This window comes from Syzygium oleosum, unplaced genomic scaffold, assembly GCF_021117445.2.
Source record: "Syzygium oleosum isolate NSW1041296 unplaced genomic scaffold, Sole_v2.1 Sole_v2.62, whole genome shotgun sequence".
NCBI lineage: Eukaryota > Viridiplantae > Streptophyta > Magnoliopsida > Myrtales > Myrtaceae > Syzygium > Syzygium oleosum.
In genome coordinates, this window is record NW_026607546.1 from 295,893 (window position 1) to 320,763 (window position 24,871).

At 40.1% G+C, this 24,871-nt stretch overlaps 1 protein-coding gene across 1 annotated transcript; it reads left to right on the plus strand.

The window, feature by feature from the left end:
• The first annotated feature begins 1,146 nt into the window (after window positions 1-1,146).
• LOC130137154 (aspartyl protease family protein At5g10770-like) lies at window positions 1,147-4,348 on the plus strand. The gene is made up of 3 exons (XM_056307917.1): window positions 1,147-1,359; window positions 2,798-3,223; window positions 3,381-4,348. Exons 1-3 carry the CDS (start codon window positions 1,179-1,181, stop codon window positions 4,202-4,204), a joined length of 1,431 nt encoding a protein of 476 aa, XP_056163892.1. The 5' UTR covers window positions 1,147-1,178; the 3' UTR covers window positions 4,205-4,348.
• Window positions 4,349-24,871: the final 20,523 nt, after the last annotated feature.

Sequence of the window (24,871 nt, forward strand, 5' to 3'; positions counted from 1 at the left end):
CAATCGTCTTAGTGGTCAGCTAAATGAGATGTAATTAGGTCGCTCTGTGCCACTTGGTTTTGGACATCCGCATGATTTTGGAAATAAAATAGAGTTAATCATTTTTCTTGTGCCCATTTACTGTTTTTCATTTGCTGCTATGATTAAACAAGGGTAATAATGAAGTCATTCAAACTTGATACTGGTCATCATTAATAAATTCAGACTTTAAGCTTGGATGGAATTGTTATATGAAACAGATTATGTTATGGTTAATGTGGATGTCCATATAGCTGTAGAGTTCTTAGCACATGTCAATCTCAGCGAGCGGGATCTTCTCTTTTTTTACTTTGTCAGGATGCTGATGGAAGTGAGGAGCCCATGCAGTCCACTAGTGCAATTGCTCATGGTGAGGACTTTGCTGTTCTGATGACATCATTATTATATCTTTTGATAGTTTTTCGAAATTTTGAGCTTGGTTATACCATGCCCATGGTGGTTGATTGGTGTATATAATTTTTCTGAATGGTTATTTTTGTTGAGAGGGTGGAATAATTATTGGCACTGATGCTTATATTGCATCACTGAAGTGGCTTACTGCCAAATTTTGTGCGCTTGTGAACCTTAGAGCGTCTTATGCTTTTACCTTATCTTTAACACTATCGATTTGATGCTGGAGGACAAATGTGATCTACTTTGGGACCTCTTTGTGGATTGTTTATTTTGCTTCGAATTTCTGTAACCAGGAAAAGAAAAAAAAAACAGGTTACTGGGTAGACCCTGAAACCGGATCGGAAAAACAGGGTAGGTTCCAAAACAGGGTCTAGGGAAAACAGGGTAGGTTCCAGGTTCCAAAAAATGAGAACCGGTTATAACAGGGTAGGTTCCAGGTTCCAGGTCTGGACCCTACCCACCCTGTAACTGATCACCCCTACTCAATAGTCGTTGTGTATTAACAAAAGCAAAGTTGAGTGGAGGATGGTGGCTCGTCCCTTCAATCACTAGTTAGAATTAAACAAAACATAACCGAATTGACGGAATAAAAGTAATTAATCTAAGGAAGGATGACGTGTATGGCCTTATAATCCTGTGCATGGTTGCCGCCCGAGAAGCCCTATATAAAAAGGCTAAACAAGAGAGCATATTGGCAAAAATTTGGAAAAGCACTTCAATTTTCTCTTCCTCTCTCTTTCAGATTGATGGAGGGCTCATTCTTCTGTGCGTCTAAGAGGACTCTCCTCTTACTCTCCCTCCACGTCCTCATGATCTGCTTCATGCACCAAGGTTATACTTATGGAGTAGAAGGGAAGATTGCAAGCCACACTGTATCAGTTAGCTCTCTATTGCCTTCTCCTTCTTGCTCACCTTCCACTGCCAAAGGTCTCTCTCTCTCTCTCTCTCTCTCTCTCTCTCTCTCTCTCTCTCTCTCTCTCTCTCTCTCTCTCTCTCTCTCTCTCAACATGTAAAATGGAAAATCGCCATGTGTAGTAGTCTATTACCACGGTATTCTCTATCATTCGATAAATCGGTTTACATATGGATATGTAGCGTACTTATGTCCAGTGGAAAAGTGATTTTCTCAGATCATGAACGAACTCGAACATGAACGAGATTGATCGAATTCGGCGCCGTGAATGACCGAACCCGAACCCGAATCGTAGTTCGGAGAGAAAGTATACTGCTCTTCGCTTAGTCATAGGAACTCTTGCCTCTCACCTGTGAGTTACCATGGATTCTTCTTCATGTTTTCCATATAATTATAATTACATTAATGAGGAAATGAGGAGGAAAGAGGGTGATTAGAGAAGAAGGCATATAGGCAGGCGATCCATCTCTATCATAGTAGCAGGCGCCGAATAGTTCAAGTTGCATGCACCAAGGTTATACCTATGGAGTAGAAGGGAAGATTGCAAGCCACACTGTATCAGTTAGCTCTCTATTGCCTTCTCCTTCTTGCTCACCTTCCACTACCAAAGCTCTCTCTCTCTCTCTCAACATGTAAAATGGAAAATCGCCATGTGTAGTAGTCTATTACCACGGTATTCTCTATCGTTTGATAAATCGGTTTACATATGGATATGTAGCGTACTTATGTCCAGTGGAAAAGTGATTTTCTCGGATCATGAACGAACTCGAACATGAACGAGATTGATCGAATTCGGCGCCGTGAATGACCGAACCTGAACCCGAATCGTAGTTCGGAGAGAAAGTCTACTGCTCTTCGCTTAGTCATAGGAACTCTTGCCTCTCTCCTGTGAGTTACCATGGATTCTTCTTCATGTTTTCCATATAATTATAATTACATTAATGAGGAAATGAGGAGGAAAGAGGGTGATTAGAGAAGAAGGCATATAGGCAGGCGATCCATCTCTATCATAGTAGCAGGCGCCGAATAGTTCAAGTTGCATTTAGTGGGGGGACTATCCATCTCTATCATAGTAGCACGCGCCGAATGGGGGGACTATCCATCTCTATCATAGTAGCACGCGCCGAATAGTTCAAGTTGCATTTAGTGGGGGGACTTGGTCGTACAATTGTTGTTGACCATATTGATTTGTCCCGTTCAATAAGCTAAGTCTTTTGATCCAATGGAAATACTATGGTTAGAAAATGAGAAAATAATTTTAAAAAAAAAAGGAATGGGAGGAGTGAGAATGGAGGTCTTAACTTTTTATTCCACGGTCAAACCATGATTTTAAGAGTTGACCACGCTAAACCCAAGTCTTTGTTGACTGGAAAAATAGAAGAATCTTTTTTTTTGCCAATACATTATTAGCTTGCTCACATAATCTCTTGCTCTCACATGACATGCTTTTAGCTAGCAAACGAAAGTCGACCTTGGAAGTATATCACAAGCACGGCCCATGCTCTCAGCTTGTTCAAGGCCACAATCCTTTAAATCACACTAAAACCCTGCTTCAAGATGAGTCAAGGGTCAAGTGGATTCAGTCCCGATCCTCCAACGGCAGCGACGGCCTAAAAGCTTCGACAGCGACCAGTCTTCCGGCAAAGTCTGGCATCACCTTGGGCACCGGCAATTACATAGTTACAATCGGCCTCGGCACGCCAAAAAAGAACCTCACTCTCATTTTCGACACCGGCAGTCCTCTCACGTGGACCCAGTGCCAGCCGTGCGTGAAATATTGCTACAATCAGTCCAACCCGATCTTTGACCCGTCTCAATCGTCATCCTATGCTAATATCTCGTGCTCCTCGACATCATGCTCACAACTTGGTTCCATCGGTAATAGTCAACCACATTTGAGATACTTAACATTTATGATGTCTTACTAGAATGTTCTTCAAGCATAGATGAGGAATCTCGGTTTCTTTAAGTTAGAAATCATCACAAGAATAACTAGAACTAATGCAAGTAATGTGTTTTGCTCTTGGATCTGTAGTTACTTCAGGATGCTCCGGATCGACCTGTCTCTATGGCATCCAGTACGGCGACCAATCATCTTCAGTCGGCTTCTTTGCAACCGAGAAGTTGACAATATCACCAACGGAGGTGATCCACAATTTCGAATTCGGCTGTGGCGAGGACAACCAAGGCCTCTTTGGCAGAGCCGCAGGGTTGATTGGACTCTCGGATGACAAGATCTCCATCGTGGAACAAACCGAGGCCAAATATGGCAAGTATTTCTCTTACTGCTTGCCCTCTTCCACTAGTTCCACCGGACACTTGACTTTCGGCAAAGACGGCAAAGCATCAAGCTCGGTCAGCTTCACGCCGTTATCAACGGTCCCGCAAAGCTCGCAATACTATGGAATAAGTATCGTAGGAATCAGTGTCGGAGGGAATCGTCTATCAATACCATCGACAGTTTTTTCAAGCGGAGGCGCCATCATCGACTCGGGAACTGTCATTACCCGATTGCCTCCGACAGCTTATTGTGCCTTGAGAAGCGCATTCAGGAAAGCGATGGCGAATTACACGATGGCGCCAGCACTTTCTATTCTCGATACTTGCTACGACTTCAGCAACGAGAGCACGGTCACGGTCCCAACAATAACATTCTCTTTTGCCGGGGGAGTCAACGTCAATTTGGGCCCCAACGGGATATTATACGTCGCAAAGGCCTCTCAAGTTTGCCTCGCGTTTGCAGCGAATGGTGATGATAGTGATCTGGGCGTTTACGGTAATGTGCAGCAGAAAACGTTTGAAGTTGTGTATGATGTTGCCGGAGGAAAGCTAGGTTTTGGTTCGAAAGGCTGCTCCTAAGAAGGATACAATTCAACTAAAGTTATCAATAGATATACTCGATGACAATTAGGAGTATACAAATTGAGTATGTCATCATCATTTAAACGTTTTGAATTGTAACTGTTGCAAACCGAGAATAAACGGATGTTGTATCACTATGCCCATCTTTGGTGTCATTTAACATTGATCTGGCGAGTTACAAAGTATGGACATGATTGATATGCAAATTTAACTAAACATAAATGTGAGTGATGTCCACAATTTATAAGGAATTTCTTCCAATTAGGGATGGAGGAAAATATGACGAACTCAAAGAAGGATTACCGTCTTTCCTATGCGCTCACACATACCTTTTAAGTTAATGAAATAAATACTGCGTATGAGAAGAAATCTCCATTTGATTACACATACTTTGCGTTGCCCGTTGTTTTGGTGCGTATCCTACCATACAGTATTAACTGTTTTAAGCTTGTAAAGAGAAGCTTAACTTGCTCTTTGTGCCCACCCATCATCTCGAAAAATTTCTCTACTTGATCAGTCCGAATTGTTGTCACCTAAAATTTTGACTAATTATTTAATAATTAATCATATAGAAAATTAAGGATTAATTTTCAACTCCTAAACAAAAATATTAGAGTTAAATTGCATAGTATATAGTTTAAGATTATATAGTTTAATTGCATTATGCATCGGACCGGCGTTGGTGAACAGACTCAAATCAGTCACGCGGACCTGGCCCACACATCAAGCAAAATTCAGCCAACACGAGGGGAATATTGGCCGAATTACACAAGAGAAAGGGGCCTCGTTTGGCCTAATTCGAGCTTAATTCAACCTTACTGAAAAATCAATTAGAAAAAGCCTTGACATTAATAGAGCCCAGATTAGGGCTTAATCTAAGCCCGTTTAGGGTTATGCAATATATAAACATAGGGGGAAAAACAACATTGGTGCCAAAACTTGTGTACGGAGGCCACTTTGATGCCAAAACTTCCATTTGGATCACTTTAGTGCCAAAAAATTTGAAAAACGATCTTTTAAGTGCCAACTCCGATTTGATTGGTCGGAAATCTGACGTGGCAATTTTTTATTAGTATTTGAAGCCGACGTGGCTCGCCGGAGAGTACAGTCAGCGTGCAAAGAATAAAACGACGCCGTTTTATTCACCATATCTACACGGCGCCGTTTTATTTAGCTTCTTCTCCCCAAAATAAGAACCCTAATCCCCAAATTGAAAGATGGAGGGCGGAAGCTCAGCAACGGCTCACATTCGGGATACCTAACCCGCGAAAAGCAGAACCTTAAATCCCCAATTATCAGCTCGCGCTTGCAGATAGAGGGCGACAGCTCGCGCTTGCAGATGGAGGGCGGAAGCTTCAGCAGCGGCTCACATTCGATTAAAAAAAGCGAATTAGATGGTGAGTGTTACTGTTTTTGTGGGTTACCGAGTCCGAGAAGAACATCTTGGACTCAGTTAAATCCCGGGAGAAGATTCCATGGATGCGGCAGGTATAGAGAAGGCTCAAAGTGCAAATATTTCAAATGGGTTTGATGCCAAATTCTCCGGTCGAGCCACAGAAGTGATCTTACATCTACTTGAAGGACGACATCAACCTCCACCTACATTAATGGACGAGTTAGATGATGTCGACTTAATGCAAGCTCAAATGAAGGGTTTAACATCTTTAATCGACCATTTGAAGAGGGAAGTTTCAAGGCTGAAAATTGAAAGAAACTTTTATCGAGCATTGATTGTGTTGTTGTTCTCTTGTGTAGTATATTCAAATTTGAAGTGAGTAATGAGAAGAAGTTTGTTTGTCTACCATAATCGAAGATGTGGAATATTTACTTGTATTGGGTCATTTGTTAGTAAAGTGTGTTACTGGTTTGCTGCAAATTGTATGGAACAAAAGGTTTTGTTCCAATCTATGGTGGAAATGGAAGGTTAGAGTTGGAATTCATTGGTTGTGAGCACTTCAAATTTTTTTTGCTTGGTTCTGTATTGTATATATTGGTTTGCTTGGTTTTTGCATCAGATGTAATGGTTTGCTGCAACCATTACTGCAAACCATGAAGAAATTAAGGGGTGGCGACAATTCACAAGTAACTATTTCAGTGCCATAAGTTGTAAATAGTGATCGTTTCAGTGCCAAGTTTTTCTGAAAGTGATCATTTTAGTGTCAATCGCGATGAAAAAGTGATCACTCGTGTTGCAGGAGTTTAAAAAAAAGAACAAGTCAGTTTCAACTATGTTTCCATTGGCTTGCACCAATCGTGGTGCATGTTGTTGCACCAGTTGAGTTGCTGGTGCATCTTGTTCTTGCACCACCTCATACAAGTGTTGGTGGAAGAAGACACACCAGCACCCAGAGTTGCACCGAGAGCTGTGTTGGTGCAACAGGATGCACCAACAGCCACAATTGCACTAGTGCTATGCTAGTGCATCTTGTTCTTACACCAGTACTTGTATTTGCTAGTGCAGGAAGATGCAGCACCCACAACTTCAACCAGCACGTACATCCAGCACCCACAACTTCAACCAACAACAATAATCAACCAACAACTTCCAAAAACAACATCAGCCTCATAACAAGGTGCAAGACAAGAAAATAACAAAAACATTGTTGCCATTGACATTGCTTGGTTCTTTACAAAAATAAACATTTCCATAAAAAACATCAGCCCCCAATCAATCAACGATCCCCTCCCACCTAATATGTCAAAGCGAACACATAACAACAATGGCAGCAATCCCCATCAGTGAAGATACCATGTCTAGCATCCTCCCATTAGTCAATATGCACAACACCCCCGGCTCCTTTTCCTTTTGCACTTTTGAATTGATTCATAATTTGGGCACTCTTTCGAACTAGACGCGTAGGTTCATTAACTGGCATTTTTGTCACATTCTTCTTAGCATCAACAATTTTTTTTGTAGCACGTGTCATGTGTCGGGACCTCTCCGTAGGAACATTGGTCCCATGATCAGTCGATTGAGAAGGAACTAGTACTGGTTCTATTGGTTGAGATGGAACTGGTGCAACTTTATTTGTTGGTGGCTGTTTTGAAGCTATACTCGCTGTCTTCTTCTTCTTTGTGCTCTTCTTTGGCTGCGCCATTGACTCTTGAGTTGGCCCACCTTGAGAGATAAGCACCTCCGAACTTCTTCTAGGCTACAAGAACATAATTATATTGTTAATCAAATGAATTGAAATACCATAAATTAAATACATGAGTCCTACAAATCTTACATTGAAAATAGTCATTCCAGTACGTTCATCTGTGTAAATCCCATAACCATATTGCCTTATTCTTTTTCCAAGAACCCCTCTTGTTCGCTGTGGTGCATCACTTTGAGCAACTTGTGGGGGAGCAACCTGTGGGGCTCCCTGTCCTTGTGCAACTTGTGCAGTTGGTCGTCTTCTCACCTGAGAAACACATAACAAAATTAAACTCAGCCCATAAAAGACAAACACAACAATGTATAGCTTACTGGATATTTTTTCCTCGTTTGTTCGATAGTGGACTCAGTTGTTGTTGTTGTTGTTGCTGTCCTGCCTGTACTTGTCCCTGCACTTGGGCCTACAACAGGGCCTTTTGTTGGCCCTTCAGTAGGCCCAAGAGCAACCTCTTCAGTAGGTGTTGTTCTTGACCCACGATCAGCTCTTGCAACAACTTCTTGTTCGCGTTGCCTTTTCAACTGACAACCTTTCTTATTGTGCCCTTCCTTGTGGCAATAGGAGCATTTTATCTTCACCCCGGTCTTACTCATCCTCTGACTTGATGCCTCTCCCTCCTGTATTCTTCGATTTTTCTTTGGCCTTCCTGTTTGCTTCTTTAGTGGCAAAGGTAGAGGGCCTTCATGATTTGTTGGCTCCCAAAATTTGCTACTTCGGATGGGCTGCATCATGAATTGGTACGAATTAAGGTATAAGCTTTTTTTGTACCAATCATGTAGGTAATCCTCTGGCCTTTCTTGCTTCATCAAAATGGCACAAATAGCATGGGGACAAGGAATTCCACTTAGTTCCCAAGCTCGGCATGAACACTTTCTTCTATCTAGGTTGACCACATACTTATCATTATTGTGAACGATCTCGTATCCATTTTCTCCATTCCAAACCGGATGGCAGAACCTACTAGCAGCAACGTTCGCATCCAATTTCTTTACAATTCTAGGACCGCATTCTCTGCTCCACTTGGTAGCCTCATCTCTTTGCATGTGCAGTCTGGTCATGACCATAACACGAATATCATCAAGCATGCTGATGATTGGCTTGCACCTGGCCTTTAAAATTCTGCCATTGAAAGCTTCACTAAGGTTGTTGTCAATTATATCACATTTAAATTCTTCGCTGAAGAAGGTCCGACACCAGTGCTTAGCTTCTGTCTAGAATAGTGCATCAAAGCCTTCCTTTGTCAGCTGCAACAATCCCTGTTTGGCTAATCTGAAGTCAGCCATGTTGGTACTCTTCGCTATCTGCCAAAACTGCTTCTGCAGCATATCTCCTTTGTAGATCTTTGCCCAATTTGCATATATGTGCCTCGCGCACATTTTATGCTCAGCATATGGCATCAACTCAGCCAATGTAGGAACAAGTCCCTACAAAAATTCAAATCAACAAATACAAGTCAGAAAATACTCAAGTAATTAATATTAAAAGGGAATTAATTGACAATGGTATTACCTTCTGTTGGTCGCTCATGAATGCCCCTCCTCTCCCATCATTTATGTCAAGGTCAACCATTAAATTCTTGAGGAACCAGGACCAAGTATCCTTGTTCTCAATCTTGACAACTGCCCAAGCTATCGAAAACATTTGATTGTTGGCATCTCTCCCCACAGCAGCCAACAACTCCCCCTTGCATATACCCTTAAGAAAACATCCATCCAATCCTACAACTCTTCTACAACCAGCCAAAAAGCCTCGTTTGCATGCATCAAAACAAACATAAAATCTATCAAACCTAGACCCACAAATTAGGCAGTGACCTCTCTACAACCTCAGCATATACCCTACTAAATGGGTTTTGAACCACGCATTCGCGGGCATAATCCCATACATGCGCATATTCTTCTTTGTACCGACGCATCAAAATTTGCATCACCCTCTGCTTAGCTCTCTTGCACTGATTCCTTGACACATTAACTCCTACCTCCTCCTTCACTAACTGCTTCAACTGAGGGCATTTGATCTCGGGCATTGCTTTGATTGTATTAAAAAAATGTTTCGCCAACCACACACTTGTTACCCTTTCGTTATCAAAATGAATTGAACAAGTATATTCCTCCTGGAAGGACCTAATCTGAAATGACCCCTTCCTACTCATAGCGCCGTACAGCTTCCAACGACAATTGGGGTGTGAGCACTTAGCTCTCACAAATTCCTTCGTATTTCTAACAAATTCTACGCTCGTATGTTCAACAATAGAACTCTCCACAATAGCTTCTTCTAATTGTTTTGCATTATCAAATTTCATGCCGACACACAAAACAGGTTTATCGACATTTGGATCATAGCAAGGGTACTTACTTTTCCTTCGACGAACAGGTTCTTCATTATCATTCTCCGAACCAGCAGTTTCATTGCCGCAACTTGCTGTATCTTCACTTCCATTACCTCCAGTTGGAACTCCATCTAGCTCAAGTCTTTCTCTTAAAGCTGGGAGTTTTTTCTGAAAAATTCCCTTTGTTTTTGTCTTGATTGTTGGAGTTCATCATCGTCTTCATCACTTAGGAAATTGACAATTGGCAAAGCTTCATCTTCTGACACACTATATTGAGCAACTTCCCATTCTAATCCAACTAAGTCTTCATCAGCGACAGCTTCAACTGAGACTTCACTCACATTTCTATCAAAATCTTTCTCCCTCTCCTCCCTCACTTGACTCTCATGTTGCCCTCCATCTAACATAGACTCATCCCCAACCTGATTACTATCATTTCCATCATCCTCATCAGCCTCATCATCACTATAATATTCAACATAGACCTTAGCTTCATCGCCGTGAAGATAATGGTAAATGATATCCTTAATACCATTATCGTCACTAAAAAATTTCAAACCATCCTTCAATTCCTTCCCAGGAACACAATAGTGCAATTGTTGCACTTTGCATCGAAAAAAATACAACAAATCCCTCACAAAATCAATATATGATGTCTTCCCAACATTGACGTAAATAGTACCTTCGTTCCCACCACAATATTCCCAGTCGTCAAGGCCAATAACAAACCCTCCACCATAGCAAACAATGACGCCTACATGATTCCCCTCCATTTCAATGCTGCACCCAAAGAATAAAAATAAAAAGTCATTCATTGGGACCACATAGCAGAATCATCAACAACTTTACATTTAATTGATTAAACAATTATCGAAAGAAAAAAAGGAAGTCGATTTATTCAATTGATTAAACAACGTAATGTCCCCAACACCCATTTTTCAATTCGATCCCTACAGAAACACTAACTAACTAAATAAAGTCGGGTCCCCACCACTGTCCCCAGCACTCCAACCAGTTTCCCTCTGCGCCGAGCCCTCATTTTCCCCTCCACACCCTATTTTTCAATTCAGTCACATTCGGTCCCCACAATTTTGCCCTCTCCACAAAAGTGATTAAACAAAAGTGAGGTCCCCACCATTTTTCCCTCCCCATAAAAGCAGTCCAAGCCGAGCCCTCATTTTGCCCTCCGTGCTCCAATTTGCCTGTCGGAACCTTAAATTCTCCACCCAATTGACCCACGACGAGAACATGACAAACCTGAGTGAAGCGGCTGAGCGACGGTGGGCCAGCAAACAATGGCGTAGCTACGACGACGGCAAACCGACGGCAGTGGATGACGGTCGAGCGACGGCGGGTGAGCGACGGTGGGCGAGCGACGGAAGGCGATCGAGGGAGCTACGTCGAGCGAGGGAGAACTCAAGATCTGAGCCCTAATTTTAGTCCCCCTTCTTCAGCGACGTCGTTTTTTAAACGCATTCCACGTAGGAAAATAAAGCGACGTTGTTTATGCCATTCCACGTGGACTGCGATTTAAAATATTTGCCACGTCAACTTATTTTTCTTTAATATAAATGCCACCTATTTTTTTGGCCGGAATCTCTCGCCGTTGGCACCAAAATGATCATTTTTCCTCCGATTTGGCACTAAAGTGATCCAAATGGAAATTTTGGCACCAAAGTGGCCTCCGTACACGAGTTTTGGCACCAATGTTGTTCTTACCCTATAAACATAGTTGTATCTCATTCCTGCGGGGGGAGCGATCATATTATTCAGAGAATACACAAGCGATACACTTGAGGAAGAGAGAAAAGAGAGAGGGAGAGATCACGGCCAACCTTGAGGGCCACAATATCCCTCCCCCCATCCCCTTGGCCGCGCCTATGACACCCTCATGTTGCTACTGCCTTGCCTACCCGTCATGTCTGCTACCTCGATGAATTGTGCTTGCCCGGTTGCCCCAACGGTTGCTGACCAGGCGAGCTGCTGTTGTCCAAGCCGCAAACCACCGCGATGACGAGGTCCCTGACATGCTCTGCTTTCCTGAGTCACCAAAGAGCGCTCCCCCTGCGAGTTCCGTCGAGCCCCGACGTGCCGAGCTGCTGTCCAGTCCGAGCCCCACTACCCAGCGAGATGACCTGCTGTCCTGATCTGAGCCATCGAGCCGCGCACATCCTGTCAAAGCCGAGCCCCTTCACGATGCTGCTATTCTGCTTCCCCAACGTCGCAATGCCTTGCTGATGCCTCGACGAGCCCACCGCGAGAAGCTGCCGCGCCTCCTGTCCGTGACCCAGAAAGCTGCTGATGTTTTGTTGCAATGCCTTGCTGCTACCCTTACAAGCCCAATGTGCCGTGAAGTCAGCTAACTCAACACTAGACCTATTAAACGAGCGGGTCGGGTTAGGTCTGGGTCATATCATAAATGGTCCGACCCAACTTGACCCATCTAACCCGTGTATGACCCATTTATCGCAAGGCTAAAATCTTGACTCATACCCAACCCATGCTCGACCCATTTAACTAAATCTAGGAAAGCTTATTTCTGATAATTATTTTTAAAAAATTGTGTTGCTAAAACATCTTCATGCAATACAAATCTTTTTTAAAAAATTGAGGCTCCATTTATTTAGCGGAAAATATAACATTTCTGCAAAAAATTTTCAGGAAAATGACAATATTTTTCAATATTTGGCTAAAACATGGAAATGAACTAGAAAATATTTTCCATCGTTTGGTATGAAAAATCATATTTTCCTCTATGCATTCATTTTAATATTTTAATATTTTTTATTTTTATTTAAAAAATCATATTTTAATTATTTTTCTTTTTCTTTTCTTTTTTTTCTTTTCTTTTTTCCTTTTCTTTTTTTTTCTTTTTTCTTCTTACCCCTCTGGCGAGCTCGTCCCTCTCCTATGGCCGACGGCCGGCCACCAGCGAGGGAAGAAGAAAAAGGAAAAAAAAAGAAAAGGAAAAGAAAAAGAGAAAAAGAAAAGGAAAAAGGAAAAGAAAAAAAGAAAACAAAAAGAATATAAAAATTATAAAAATCAGAAAATTAAAAAAAATTGAAAATTTCACTTAAACTTATTGGGTAACCCATTTTTGACCCATTTAATACCCATTTAAGACCTATTAAGTTAATAAGCAACCCATTAATAACTCATTTAAGTCTATTTTTAAAACTAAACCCAACCCACTTATAACCCACAATCATTAGATATGGGTTAATATATGGGTTCTTGACCCATTTACCACCTCTACTCAACATCGACCAAGCTCGTTGAATACCCCCCCAACCCCAGCAAGTTCAGACGAGCAACTATACCATCCCTGTGCGACTGAGCCCACCATCCTGCTAGCCAAGCACCACCGGTCGAACCGTGATCTGCCATCGCAATTCCAATCCAATCCCTATCGTTTCAAATATGGAAAGTTATCCGCAAATTAGGTATTTTCCAATTTGATCTTTTAAATTCGTTGCCTATTTTGTTGATTTCTGCTATCTTTGGGTAAGTAATGCACATACACAAAAATTTGAATATCCCCCAAGCTAGGGAACTTTCCTAACTTAACAATGTGCTTTGACAACAATCTGATCTCTAATTATGAGAAACGATACCCGGTAGCATGAAAAATCATTCATCTTATACATAATCACTTGAATACGATCGTTGATTTATCATGTTTCCAAATTTAAATGAAATCATTCCATCAATATTCATATCCACTTGGATATGATCACTGGTTTATTCTGTTTCCAAATTTAAACAAATAAGATAAATTTTGTGGATTGCGTGGATGTTATATGATGGGTGTTTATCTATGTCTAATTCATTTTGCTAAAGAAAATAAAAATAAAAAGGATTAGGTAGATTTCAAATCGATTGTTATAGATAACTTACATGCTTAGAATTTATCTGGATTGCTTTCTTTCGATAGAATAGGATAGATTAGGTTCACTTTTGAATATATTCTAGAAAGATAAGATAATTTCAAATATAAATCAGGATTTAGAATAATTTATTTCCCAGTTTAACTTAGATGCTATATTAATCTTGATAGTTTATTTAGGGCAATTTTTAATTACAAATTTCCATGAAAAATACCAAAAAAGAGATCATCTTACAATAAGTTAAATTATCTTTCTAGGATAGATTGCATGTTTATTTTAGGTTATTTATTTATTCCGAATTTTAATAAGAAAATAACAAAAACAATACCCTAGAATAGGTTAATATTCTTTCCATAGTTTAAAATTACATGTTTAGATAATAGGCAATTTTAATTACGAATTTTAATTAAAAAAATACAAATAAATACATCATATGCATGTTATATAATCTAAGGATCATGAAATTGTACATCATTTAGAAATTACATGTTATGGCATTTAATTAAGAATTGCATGTCATATTTTGCACGTCATTACATATAGGTTGGTTTTCATATAATCAAGAGAAAACCAAAAATACATTGAGTGAAATTGCTTCTTAATTAGAAATTATATTAGGGTTGATGATGTGATTTTCTAATTAACATGGCAGATGCTTACTTTGCTTTGAGGTAAGTAAATTCTCTCCATCGTGCAACTTATTTATAGCTTTTATTATTGAGTGTTAAATAATGATTACGCACTCACATGATCACTCCAAATATTAGGAAGTAATAAAATCGATTTAAGCTGCATGGTCAAATAATTTCATGAAAAATAAAATGTATCAAAAGGGCGTTAGAGTAATCTAGCGTAATCAAGTCCATGCACTCATAATCTTTAGTTTGTGGGAGTAAAGTAATTCTCCCGACACTTTACTTAAGTTTCTAATCAACCCACCGTAATCTAATTAGTAGCAACTCCCGATTGAAAATGATTTGCATAATAACATCTTGAACCATAAGTCGTGAATTGTTAAGGACTTGGGAGAGGCCGAATTAAGTCTAGGCTTAATAATCCATTAGCCAAACTCAATGATGGTGCACCACTAAGATAAGGTCACGACCTTTCCAATATGTGATTACATACAAAATATGACATGCAATTCCTAATTAAATGCACCAACATGCAATTTATAAATGACATGCAATTTCATGACCCTAAGACTATATGATATGCATATGATGTATTTTTGTATTTTTTATCAAGCCTAGGCTTGTGACCTTACCTCAAGGTGCACTACCTAGCAGCTCGGCTAATGGACTATTAAGCTTAGACTTAACTTGAACTCTCCCAAGCCCTTACCAATTCGTGACTTATGGTTCAAGTTCTTAACATGTAAATTATTTTCAATCGAGAGTCGTTATTAATTAGTTTACAGTGGATCAATTGAAAATCCAAGTTAAGTATTGGGAGAATTACTTTACTCCTATAAGCTAGAGATTATGAATACGGGAACTTGATTACGCTAGATTACTTTAACGCCATTTTGGTACCTTTTTCATGAAAATATTTGAGCAGGCAACTTGAATCAATTTTTTATTATCTCCTAACATGTAATGTGATTTTGCGAGTATGCAATCATTATTTAAAACTCAATAATCAAAGCGAAATATAAATTGCAAGATAGGGAGGATATACTTACCTCGAAGCAACGTAAGCATCTGCAATCACATCATCAACCCTAATATAATTTTTAATTAACATACAATTCCACTCAATATATTTTTTGGTTTTCACTTGATTATATGAAAACTAACATATATGTAATGACATACAAAATATTCCTCATTAAATGCCCCAACATGTAATTTCTAAATGACGTGCAATTTCATTACCCTAAGACTATATGATGCAAGATGTATTTTTGTATTTTTTATTAAAAATCGTAATTAAAAATGTCTATTATCTAAACATGCAATTTAAAACTATGGAAAACAAATTATCCTATTGTTTTTGGTATTTTTTCATGGAAATTCGTAATTAAAATTACCCTAAATAAACTATCAAAATTAGAATAATATCTAAGTTAGACTAGGAGATAAACCATTCTAAATCCTAATTTAAGTTGGAAATTATCATATCCTTCCAGAATGAATTCAAAAGTAAATCTAATCTATCCTATTCTATCTAAAGAACACAATCTAAATAAACTCTAAACATAAACAATCAATTTAAATTCTACCTAATCTTTTTTTGTATCTTCTTTAACAAAAACAATTAAACATAGATAACGTCCATCATATCCACGTAATCCACGAAACTTATATTATTTATTTAAATTTGGAAACAGAATAAACCGACGATCATATCCAAGTGATTATGAATATTGATGGAAGGTTTTTCGTTTAAATTTGAAAATATGATAAATAAACGATCGTATATGGATATGATGGAAGATTTTCCGTGCTGCCGGATTTCGTATCTTGTAGTTAGAGATCGGATTGCCATACAAGCACGTTGTTAAGTCAAGAAAGTTTCCTAAGTTGGGATGATTGTTAAATTTTTGCGGATATCACAAATTAACCCAAAGATAGCAGAAATTCACAAAATAGGCAACAAATTTAAAAAATCAAATTGGAAGATAATCTTACTGAATTTGCGGATAACTTTCCAAATTCGAAATGACAACAAATCGGGATTGTGTATCTTGGGACTCAACGGACGGTGGTTCGCAGTGGATCATGAGCAGCTAGTCTCGCGATGGATCACGAGCAGCTCATTGGCGTCGGCGTCGCAGTGAGGACTCCTCAGCAATGTACTTGACTCGACAGAAGAGTGCTCTTGGTTGTGCTTAACAGCAACGACAGAATCGAGGAACAACACTGGAGAATCGTCTAAGGCTTGCTGGGTTCGGAAGGTCAGTGTAGGTTTGCGGGCTTTCGTCTGGTCAAGCTTGAGTCCGTTGAAAGTTTGCTGGTGTTGAGAATCACAATCTCGAAAAGACACATTCTAAAACGGAAACTCGAACTATCGAATAACACCGAAAACATATCCGGAAACGTGCCCAGTCGAAAAAACTTGAATCACCGATCGTCTAAAGTACATCACCAAGAAGGACGTACCTTGTTTTTCACGGATTAAATGCTCCAATTGCAATACCGAGAGAGTACGATTGTTCGATCGTTAAGCGAGAGCCCTTTTTCTTTTTGAGTGAGAGAGTTTCTTGTTTTCTCTTAGAATCAACATACTCCAATTGACAGAATGTACGTAACATATCTGCCTCACAAATAACTACCTCACAAATAACTGCCTCGGCGATTATTTCTCTCTCATGGGCTCTTTCAAGATTAATGGGCTGGGTTTGTCCCAACGTGGGCGGCCCAATGATCACAAAACCCATCATCTCCCACTCGGACATGGTGGGCTAAACATAACTCTCTCTTTTTTGCAGTGTTCATACTAGCAAATAATCCGTGCGACCAGCATACTTCGAGAGCTCGTTGCCATGCATCTGTTAAGAATACATAGCAGCTCAAATTTGGGCATAACGTTTTCGAGTAGATATAGTATGCAGTACCCTAGATCAATCAATCACATTTATATCTCTTTTGATCTCTTTTAGTATCTCGTATATTGTATTCACAACTATGATTTACTTAAAATCATAATTAGTCGACCTGTGAATACAAAAATAGAATGTGACATCATAAATAAATTAATGTTCATCTTTTCTTAAACCTCTCTATTTCAGTCCAGCATGCTTTTCTAGAAATGCCCCATTAGATCGAATCATTCATGACCATTGGCAACACCCTAAGATAGCGAACACTGAATAAAAACTTTGAGAATAAGTCAGAGTCGTGAGGGCACTAAATGAGGAACTCTGTATCCTCAAGAGTCTCACACGGCATAAAGTTGACATCAAGAACTTTTGCCACTCTTATCGGTCGTCTTATGCATACGTAGTATGAAATATGTATTACGGTATTAACTCCTTTCCCATGGAGCGTATGTCTTTACATTCAATACCGTACAGATGATAGTTCAGACATACTCAATGTCTAAACTTGAGTTCACGTATGTATTCTTCTAAAGAATCCATTAGAACTCATATCTGGCATCAAAGACAGATAAAGTAAAATATGTAGACTATTTTACTTTCGGACATAGTAAATGTTATGTCCTCATCTTAGCACTTAGCTAAGGCGACATTTATATTTTAAGCTTGAGCTCTCGATTATCACCTAGATAATAAGCTTAAAATTGTCTCATCTCTATTTATCACATAGTAAATAGAGGCGATTATTCGTGTGAGTGGGTTAATCTTATCTGTCCGACATACTTTCTTGACATAATACACTAAGTATTAAGATGCATAAATATAAAAATTCATAGGCATTAACAATGATATAACAATTTCATTTAAATGTGAACATTCAGGGAAATTACAATATTCAATACATTAGCATCTACGCAGTCCTAGAGATTTTACATGACCATTGAAAACATCTCTAAGAATTGGCTTCGTCATAGGATCTGCTATTATTCTATGTGTAGATATGTACTGCAAGTTCACATTCTTTCGTGCTACCATATCTTCAACAAAATTATACTTGGTATCTATATGTTTGGTCTTGCCATGATATTTCGGATCCTTGGTGTATGCTATTGCTGCTTGGCTATCACAATTGATTAACAATGAACTTGCAGCATACTCAACAACACCTAAATGATCCAAAAATCTCTTAAGCCAAACTCCCTCTTGTACTGCTGCTGACAATGCCACAAACTCGGCTTCCATGGTGGATAATGCTATACATGTTTGTTTCTTACTGCTCCAAAATATGACGCCATTATTCAGTAAGTAAACAAATCCAGAGGTAAATTTCCTTTCATCTAAATCTCCTCCCCAGTCAGCATCTGAGTAGCCTTCAAGTCGCAGATCCTTTCCTTGATAACTCAGAGAATAATCAGCAGTACCCTTTAGATACCTCATGATTCTTTTGACGGCTTTCCAATGTGCTTGACCCGGATTAGATTGGTATCTACTTACCATTCCAACTGCAAAACATATGTCAGGTCCTGTACACATCATAGCGTACATTAAACTCCCAACAGCACTAGCATAAGGAACGCGTTTCATTTGTTCCTTTTCTTGTGGAGTCTTAGGACACAACCTACGGCTCAATCCTTCACCTTTTGCAATAGGAGTATCCATGGGTCTACAGTCATGCATACAAAATCGTTCAAGAACTTTGTTGATATAAGTCTCTTGCGAAAAAGACAATAATCTCTTGGAACGATCTCTTGAAATCTTAACTCCAAGAATATATGCAGCTTCACCCATATCTTTCATCTCAAAGTTGGACGATAACCAACTCTTAACAGTATTAACCAACTCCATATTGCTTCCGGCAATCAGTATATCATCAACATATAATGATAAGATCACAAATTGATCTTTGGATCCTTTGATATATACACAATGATCTTCATCAATCATTGTAAAATCATATGCCACTATGGCATTATGAAAACGTGTATACCATTGTCTTGAAGACTGCTTAAGGCCATATATCGATCTCATAAGTCGACATACTTTTTGTTCTTGGCCTTTCACAATGAAGCCAATAGGTTGCTCCATGTAAATTTCTTCTTCTAATTCTCCATTTAAAAAAGCAATCTTTACATCCATTTGATGTAATTCAAGATCCATACTTACCACTATTGCCAAAATAAGGCGAATTGAGGTAAATCTCACTACAAGAGAAAAAGTTTCTTCATAATCAATTCCTTTCTGTTGATTATACCCTTTCGCCACGAGGTGAGCTTTATATCTTTCTATTGAGCCATCGGATTTACGTTTTATTTTGAGAACCCATTTGTTCCCAATAGCTTTGCGTCCTTTCGGAAGATCAACCAATTCCCAAACTTGATTGCATTTCATTGACTCCATTTCTTCTTCCATTGCATCTATCCATTTTTTCTTATTAGGGCAATTTAGAGCCTCATTTACATTCCTTGGCTCATCTTCATCTTGTGGAGCGACCATAAAAGTTTCCCCTTCAATGTCAAAACGTCGTCGGGGAACACTTTTGCGACTTGTTCGCCGTACGGGAGATTGTGCACGTGGTACATCACTCTCCATTACGCTCCCACTTGGAATAGATAATGACGGTATCGTCTCACCAAACGGTTGCAATTGAGATTGAGTCGAATTTAATTCATCATTTCTCACATTGCTCCCACTTGGACGATCTTCATCAATTTCATTATCATGATCCAAGGTTTCAAAAAGTGAGTAATCCTCACCTATTTCGCCCTTCTTAGGAAACTCATTCTCTAAGAATGTGACATCTCGTGATTCAAATTCAATAATACTCCCACTTTCTTGCTCACCTATAAACACATACCCTTTCGAGTGTTCTGAGTATCTAATAAAAATACTCTTCTTGCCTCTAGGACCCAGTTTCTCATACTTGTGAGAGGGCTCGTGAGTATAAGCAGCACAACCCCAAGGTTTAAGAAAACTTAAATCGGGTTTTCTACCTATCCATAACTCATACGAAGTGGAAGTAAGTGATTTAGAAGGCACACGGTTAAGTACATAGGCAGCAGTTAACAAAACATCACCCCAAAAAGTGATAGGTAAGTTAGCTTGTGCCATCATAGACCTAACCATTTCCAATAGGGTTCTGTTTCTCCTCTCGGCAATACCATTTTGTTGAGGAGTATATGGAATAGACAACTGTCTTTCTATTCCTTTTTCATCACATAAATTTCTGAACTCATCAGATAAATATTCTCGACCTCGATCGGATCTAAATGTTTTTATTTTCTTATCTAATTGATTTTCTACTAAGTTCATAAATTTCTTGAAGCAACTTAATGCCTCAGATTTATGAGAAATCAAATAGACATATCCAAATCGAGTACAATCATCTATGAATGTGATGAAATACACAGCCCTATGCCTTGCTCTTACATTCATTGGACCACAGATGTCAGAATGGATTAGTTGCAAAGGAAACTCAGCTCTTGTACCCTTTCCAAATGGTTTCCTTGTTGTTTTTCCCGCCAGGCAATGCTCGCAAATAGGCAAATCAACTTTTTCAATATTGCCTAATAAGCCCTCTTTGGCTAATCTTTGCATTCGTTGTTGGCCAATATGACCAAGTCTAGCATGCCACACATTCACATCATTTTCATGAGAGTTTGAAGATGTAAATAGGGAATAACAAACGTTAACATCACCACAGTCAACATCTAGTACAATAAAACCATTGAGAAAGTATCCACAACCATAGTAATTCGTATTCAAATACAAATCAACACCACTATTATGGAAGTTCAAATTAAAACCAAGTTTAACCAACACTAACACAAACACTAAATTCCGACGAATCTCTGGAGCATATAATACGTCATATAGGAACAATGTGCGTCCACCAAGCATCATCAACTGGCAGGTGCCAATTCCTTTAACTTCAGCTTTGGAGTTGTTCCCTACATAGATCCATTTCGTTCCGGTCGGAACCCGTCGGAACTCCACAAAGGCATCTCTGTCCTTCGCTACATGGTCTGTTGCTCCCGAATCTACAGTCCACAAAGAATTAGACTCAGTTAAAAATACAGAACTTGACACATAGGCAAAGTTCTCAAGAATGCAAGGGGAGTTTACCTTCTTTGGCTCACCGCAATCACGAGCGAAATGGCCTTTCTTGCTACAGTTGTAGCATTTCACCCTTGACATCTTCTTAACAAAAGAACGCTTTCATTTGTCATGTTGATTAAATTTTGATTTCTTACCCGAAGAACTTGCTCCCTCGCCTTTCTACTTCATGAACCTTTCGACGCGCTTGCGCTTGGAGCCCGAAGCCCCATGTGAGCTAGAACCAGCATAATAGATATGTCGGTTTCTGGTTTCGACGCCATGAGGCGATCCTCTTCTAACTTAAGATGGCGCATGGCATCTTCAAAGGTCTTGATGTTTTCATTATGGGTCAGGTGCACCTTCATGTGCTCCCAGCTTTGAGGCAAGGAACGGATCACTGCTTGCACTTGCTGTTCATCAGTTATAATGTGTCCAACATCCTTCAGCTCAATGATTATGTTCGACATCTTTCTCAGGTGTTGTTTCATGGACTGACCATGAGGCTTCTTGTACGAGTCAAACCTTATAGTGAGCTATCTCAGCTTGGTCACCGATGTATGACCAAATCTCACTGCTAATGCTTCCCACATTTCCTTGGCATTCTCAAAACGCCTGAACTCTCACATGATATCATTCTCCATACTGCTCAGCAACGTGATGCGAGCAAGCGAGTTCTTCCTCTTCCATACAGCAAATGCATCTCTGTCTCTCTTATGCTGTGCAATGTTCCCATCCTCAGGTTCTTCCATAAGTTGGTTAAGAGCTTCTAGTGCTTCTTGTTCTTCTAGCACATATTGGATTTTCATGTTCCATATTTCATAATTTTCGCCGTTCAATTTCTCTCATTTGTTCAATTCAGCTACTATGTTCTTAGTTGCTGAAGCCATGGTATCTGAACATTTCAGACATATAGGACGAATTATTAATGCCACTCATTTATGCATCAGTTTTACACAAACTGATTATATTAATGAGTAATTTCACATAGTTTTTAGATTCGAAAGTTCACTATGTTCCCAATCATCATCTAAAAATCCTAATGTGAAATTATCATTAATATAATCATTAAGGTAAAATTACGTTTTTTAAAGTTACTAAAACTTTTAGAACTCCCACTCAACCAGATAATATTAATAAGACAGATATTATAATATAATAGCACCATAAACTATTCATAACAGAAAATATCCGTCAACATCTATTCATTATAGAACTATTTACATGAGGAACAAATCCATCATAGGAAAGAAGCATGAATACCAACATGAAAAGAAATATCCACCTAGGATATCTAAAACCAACCTAAAATAAAATAAAGTCAACGATTCTTAACTTTCCTAAGAACTGGGAAAAGACTTAATAAATTCCTCATTGTCAAAATCCTTTGAAAGATCGATGGTTGTATCGAGCAACCATGAAAAGACCGTCGGAAATCCCTTGGATTTTCCCCATGGCGCATTCATTCTGCGCCAGGATGAGTTCATCCTAAGGGTCGACGTCTTTTTCGCCCCAATCCTTATGAATTCCTTAAGAAAATCCACAGCAAACTTTTTGAATTCTGGAATCCATGGATCACTCCCGTCATCCCATCCACCATCCTCATAAAATATTATCTCCGGACCCTTCCATAAATCATCAATCAGCATTTTCCACTCATATGAAAGAGTGGTTCTTAGGGCATTAATCTTTTCTGAATCCAACATATGGTATCCATTCGAGATGATAGCCCGCATCATCTTGTTAACCTTCATGATGTGCATTTCCATGTGGCATCCATCCCACCGATAGGCAGCTAAATCAGCTTTCAACTTCGCGAGTGTATTCATTTGTTCATCCATCCTCACGACTATCGGTGTGTGTCAATGGTGCGCCTTTGTTCCTGCAACAAATGCAAAACAATAAAGGATTAACTCATAATCCATTGAACATCACAATAGACATTCCAGTATGCACATATTGTTGCCAAGAACGCTCCAGTTAGAGCTCCCACGAGACTATTCAACCAGACAGAAACCCTTTTTTTATTTTTTCGGGGTCAGCGCCGGTCAACGGTCAACGACGGTCAACGGTCAACGGATGACCGGGTCAGGTCAACGGATGACCGGGTCAGGTCAACGGGTCAGCAGGATAGAGTCACGGGTCATAAACCTGGTCGGATTGGGTCAGGCCTGTTGGGCCGGGGCTTTTCGACCCAGAAGAAATAACCGGTGTGGCTGACGTCAGCCACGCCCACACGCGCACGCATGGCGCGTGCATCGCACGTGTGCGCGGCAACCGCTGCGCACGTACCGGCGAAGCCGCCGTTTGCGGCGGCGCGTGGAGGCGCGTCCGGCTTCCCCCGGCGGCATGCCACCCGTCATTTTGCTCGTATCGACGAGCACTACGACCCTATGCCTTCAAAAATAAAATTTATCTCACGGAATTTCGAGAAACGATCCCGAACAGTCCGGTCGGGTATCGGTTTTCGTACCCGAGCGTTCGTCAGCGCCGTTTCACGAATTCCGGCCATCAATCCGTGTAATAAGCATATTAAACGATCAGGAAATAAGAACACATGCTCTGATATCAATGTTGAGAATCACGATCTCGAAAAAACACATTCTAAAACGGAAACTCGAACTATCGAATAACACCAAAAACATATCCGGAAACGTGCCCAGTCGAAAAAATTTGAATCACCGATCGTCTAAAGTACATCACCAAGAAGGACGTACCTTGTTTTTCACGGATTAAATGCTCCAATTGCAACACCGAGAAAGTACGATTCTTCGATCGTCAAGCGAGAGCCCTTTTTCTTTTTGAGTGAGAGAGTTTCTTGTTTTCTCTTAGAATCAACACACTCCAATTGACAGAATGTACGTAACATATCTGCCTCACAAATAACTACCTCACAAATAACTGCCTCGGCGGTTATTTCTCTCTCATGGGCTCTTTCAAGATTAATGGGCTGGGTTTGGCCCAACGTGGGCGGCCCAATGATCACAAAACCCATCAGCTGGAAAAACCTTGATACGGCGTTATAATAACTGTGGACGCTCACTGAAAAAGAAAAGATCTGTCAAAAGAGGCACCAAACCTGGGAGTTTGCTATTCGTGAGTGGCCTTGGCGAAATTAAAGATTGAACAAGCTGCAGCGAGGACAGTTTTCAATCGGTGCAAGTCTGGAGTAGCCTCTGCTGTTGAAACGTTGCTGGATGCCAAGTGGGAATGTCAGGATCCGTTGGAGTATTGCTGAATGACAACGGGAAGAACCTGCACTGGATCGAGGAAGCGTCGACAAAACATTGACAATCTCGGATGCTGCAGCAACGTCGCCGGAATGATGAGACTGTGGAACCGCGGTGGTGCGGGCCACGGGAGGCGGCAAGTGCAGCGAAAGACCAGAGACGCCGTGGACAAAGGTGTCAGCAGAGTTAGACGCGGGGCTGCTGCTTCGTCATTCAGTAAGGCTCGTCACCGCAAGAGGAACAGGTGGAGACGTGAAGCGGCAACAACGGGCAGCGGCAGGGCCGTCGTCGCGGAGGATGAAGCTCGGCAGGGTGGCGGCCGTGAAGGGACTCAGCCGCGATGCTCCTTTCTCTCTCTACCCCTCTTCTCCCTTGTGTTTTTCTATCGTGTGCTTTTATGAAGCTATCTTGTTGCCGTGAATTCTTT

Coding starts and splice junctions, on each gene's coding strand:
- LOC130137154 (XM_056307917.1), top strand. CDS start 1,179: ATGGAGGGCTCATTCTTCTGTGCGTCTAAGAGGACTCTCCTCTTACTC. Junction 1,360..2,797: donor CTCACCTTCCACTGCCAAAG/GTCTCTCTCTCT, acceptor ACATGCTTTTAG/CTAGCAAACGAAAGTCGACC. Junction 3,224..3,380: donor CTCACAACTTGGTTCCATCG/GTAATAGTCAAC, acceptor TTGGATCTGTAG/TTACTTCAGGATGCTCCGGA.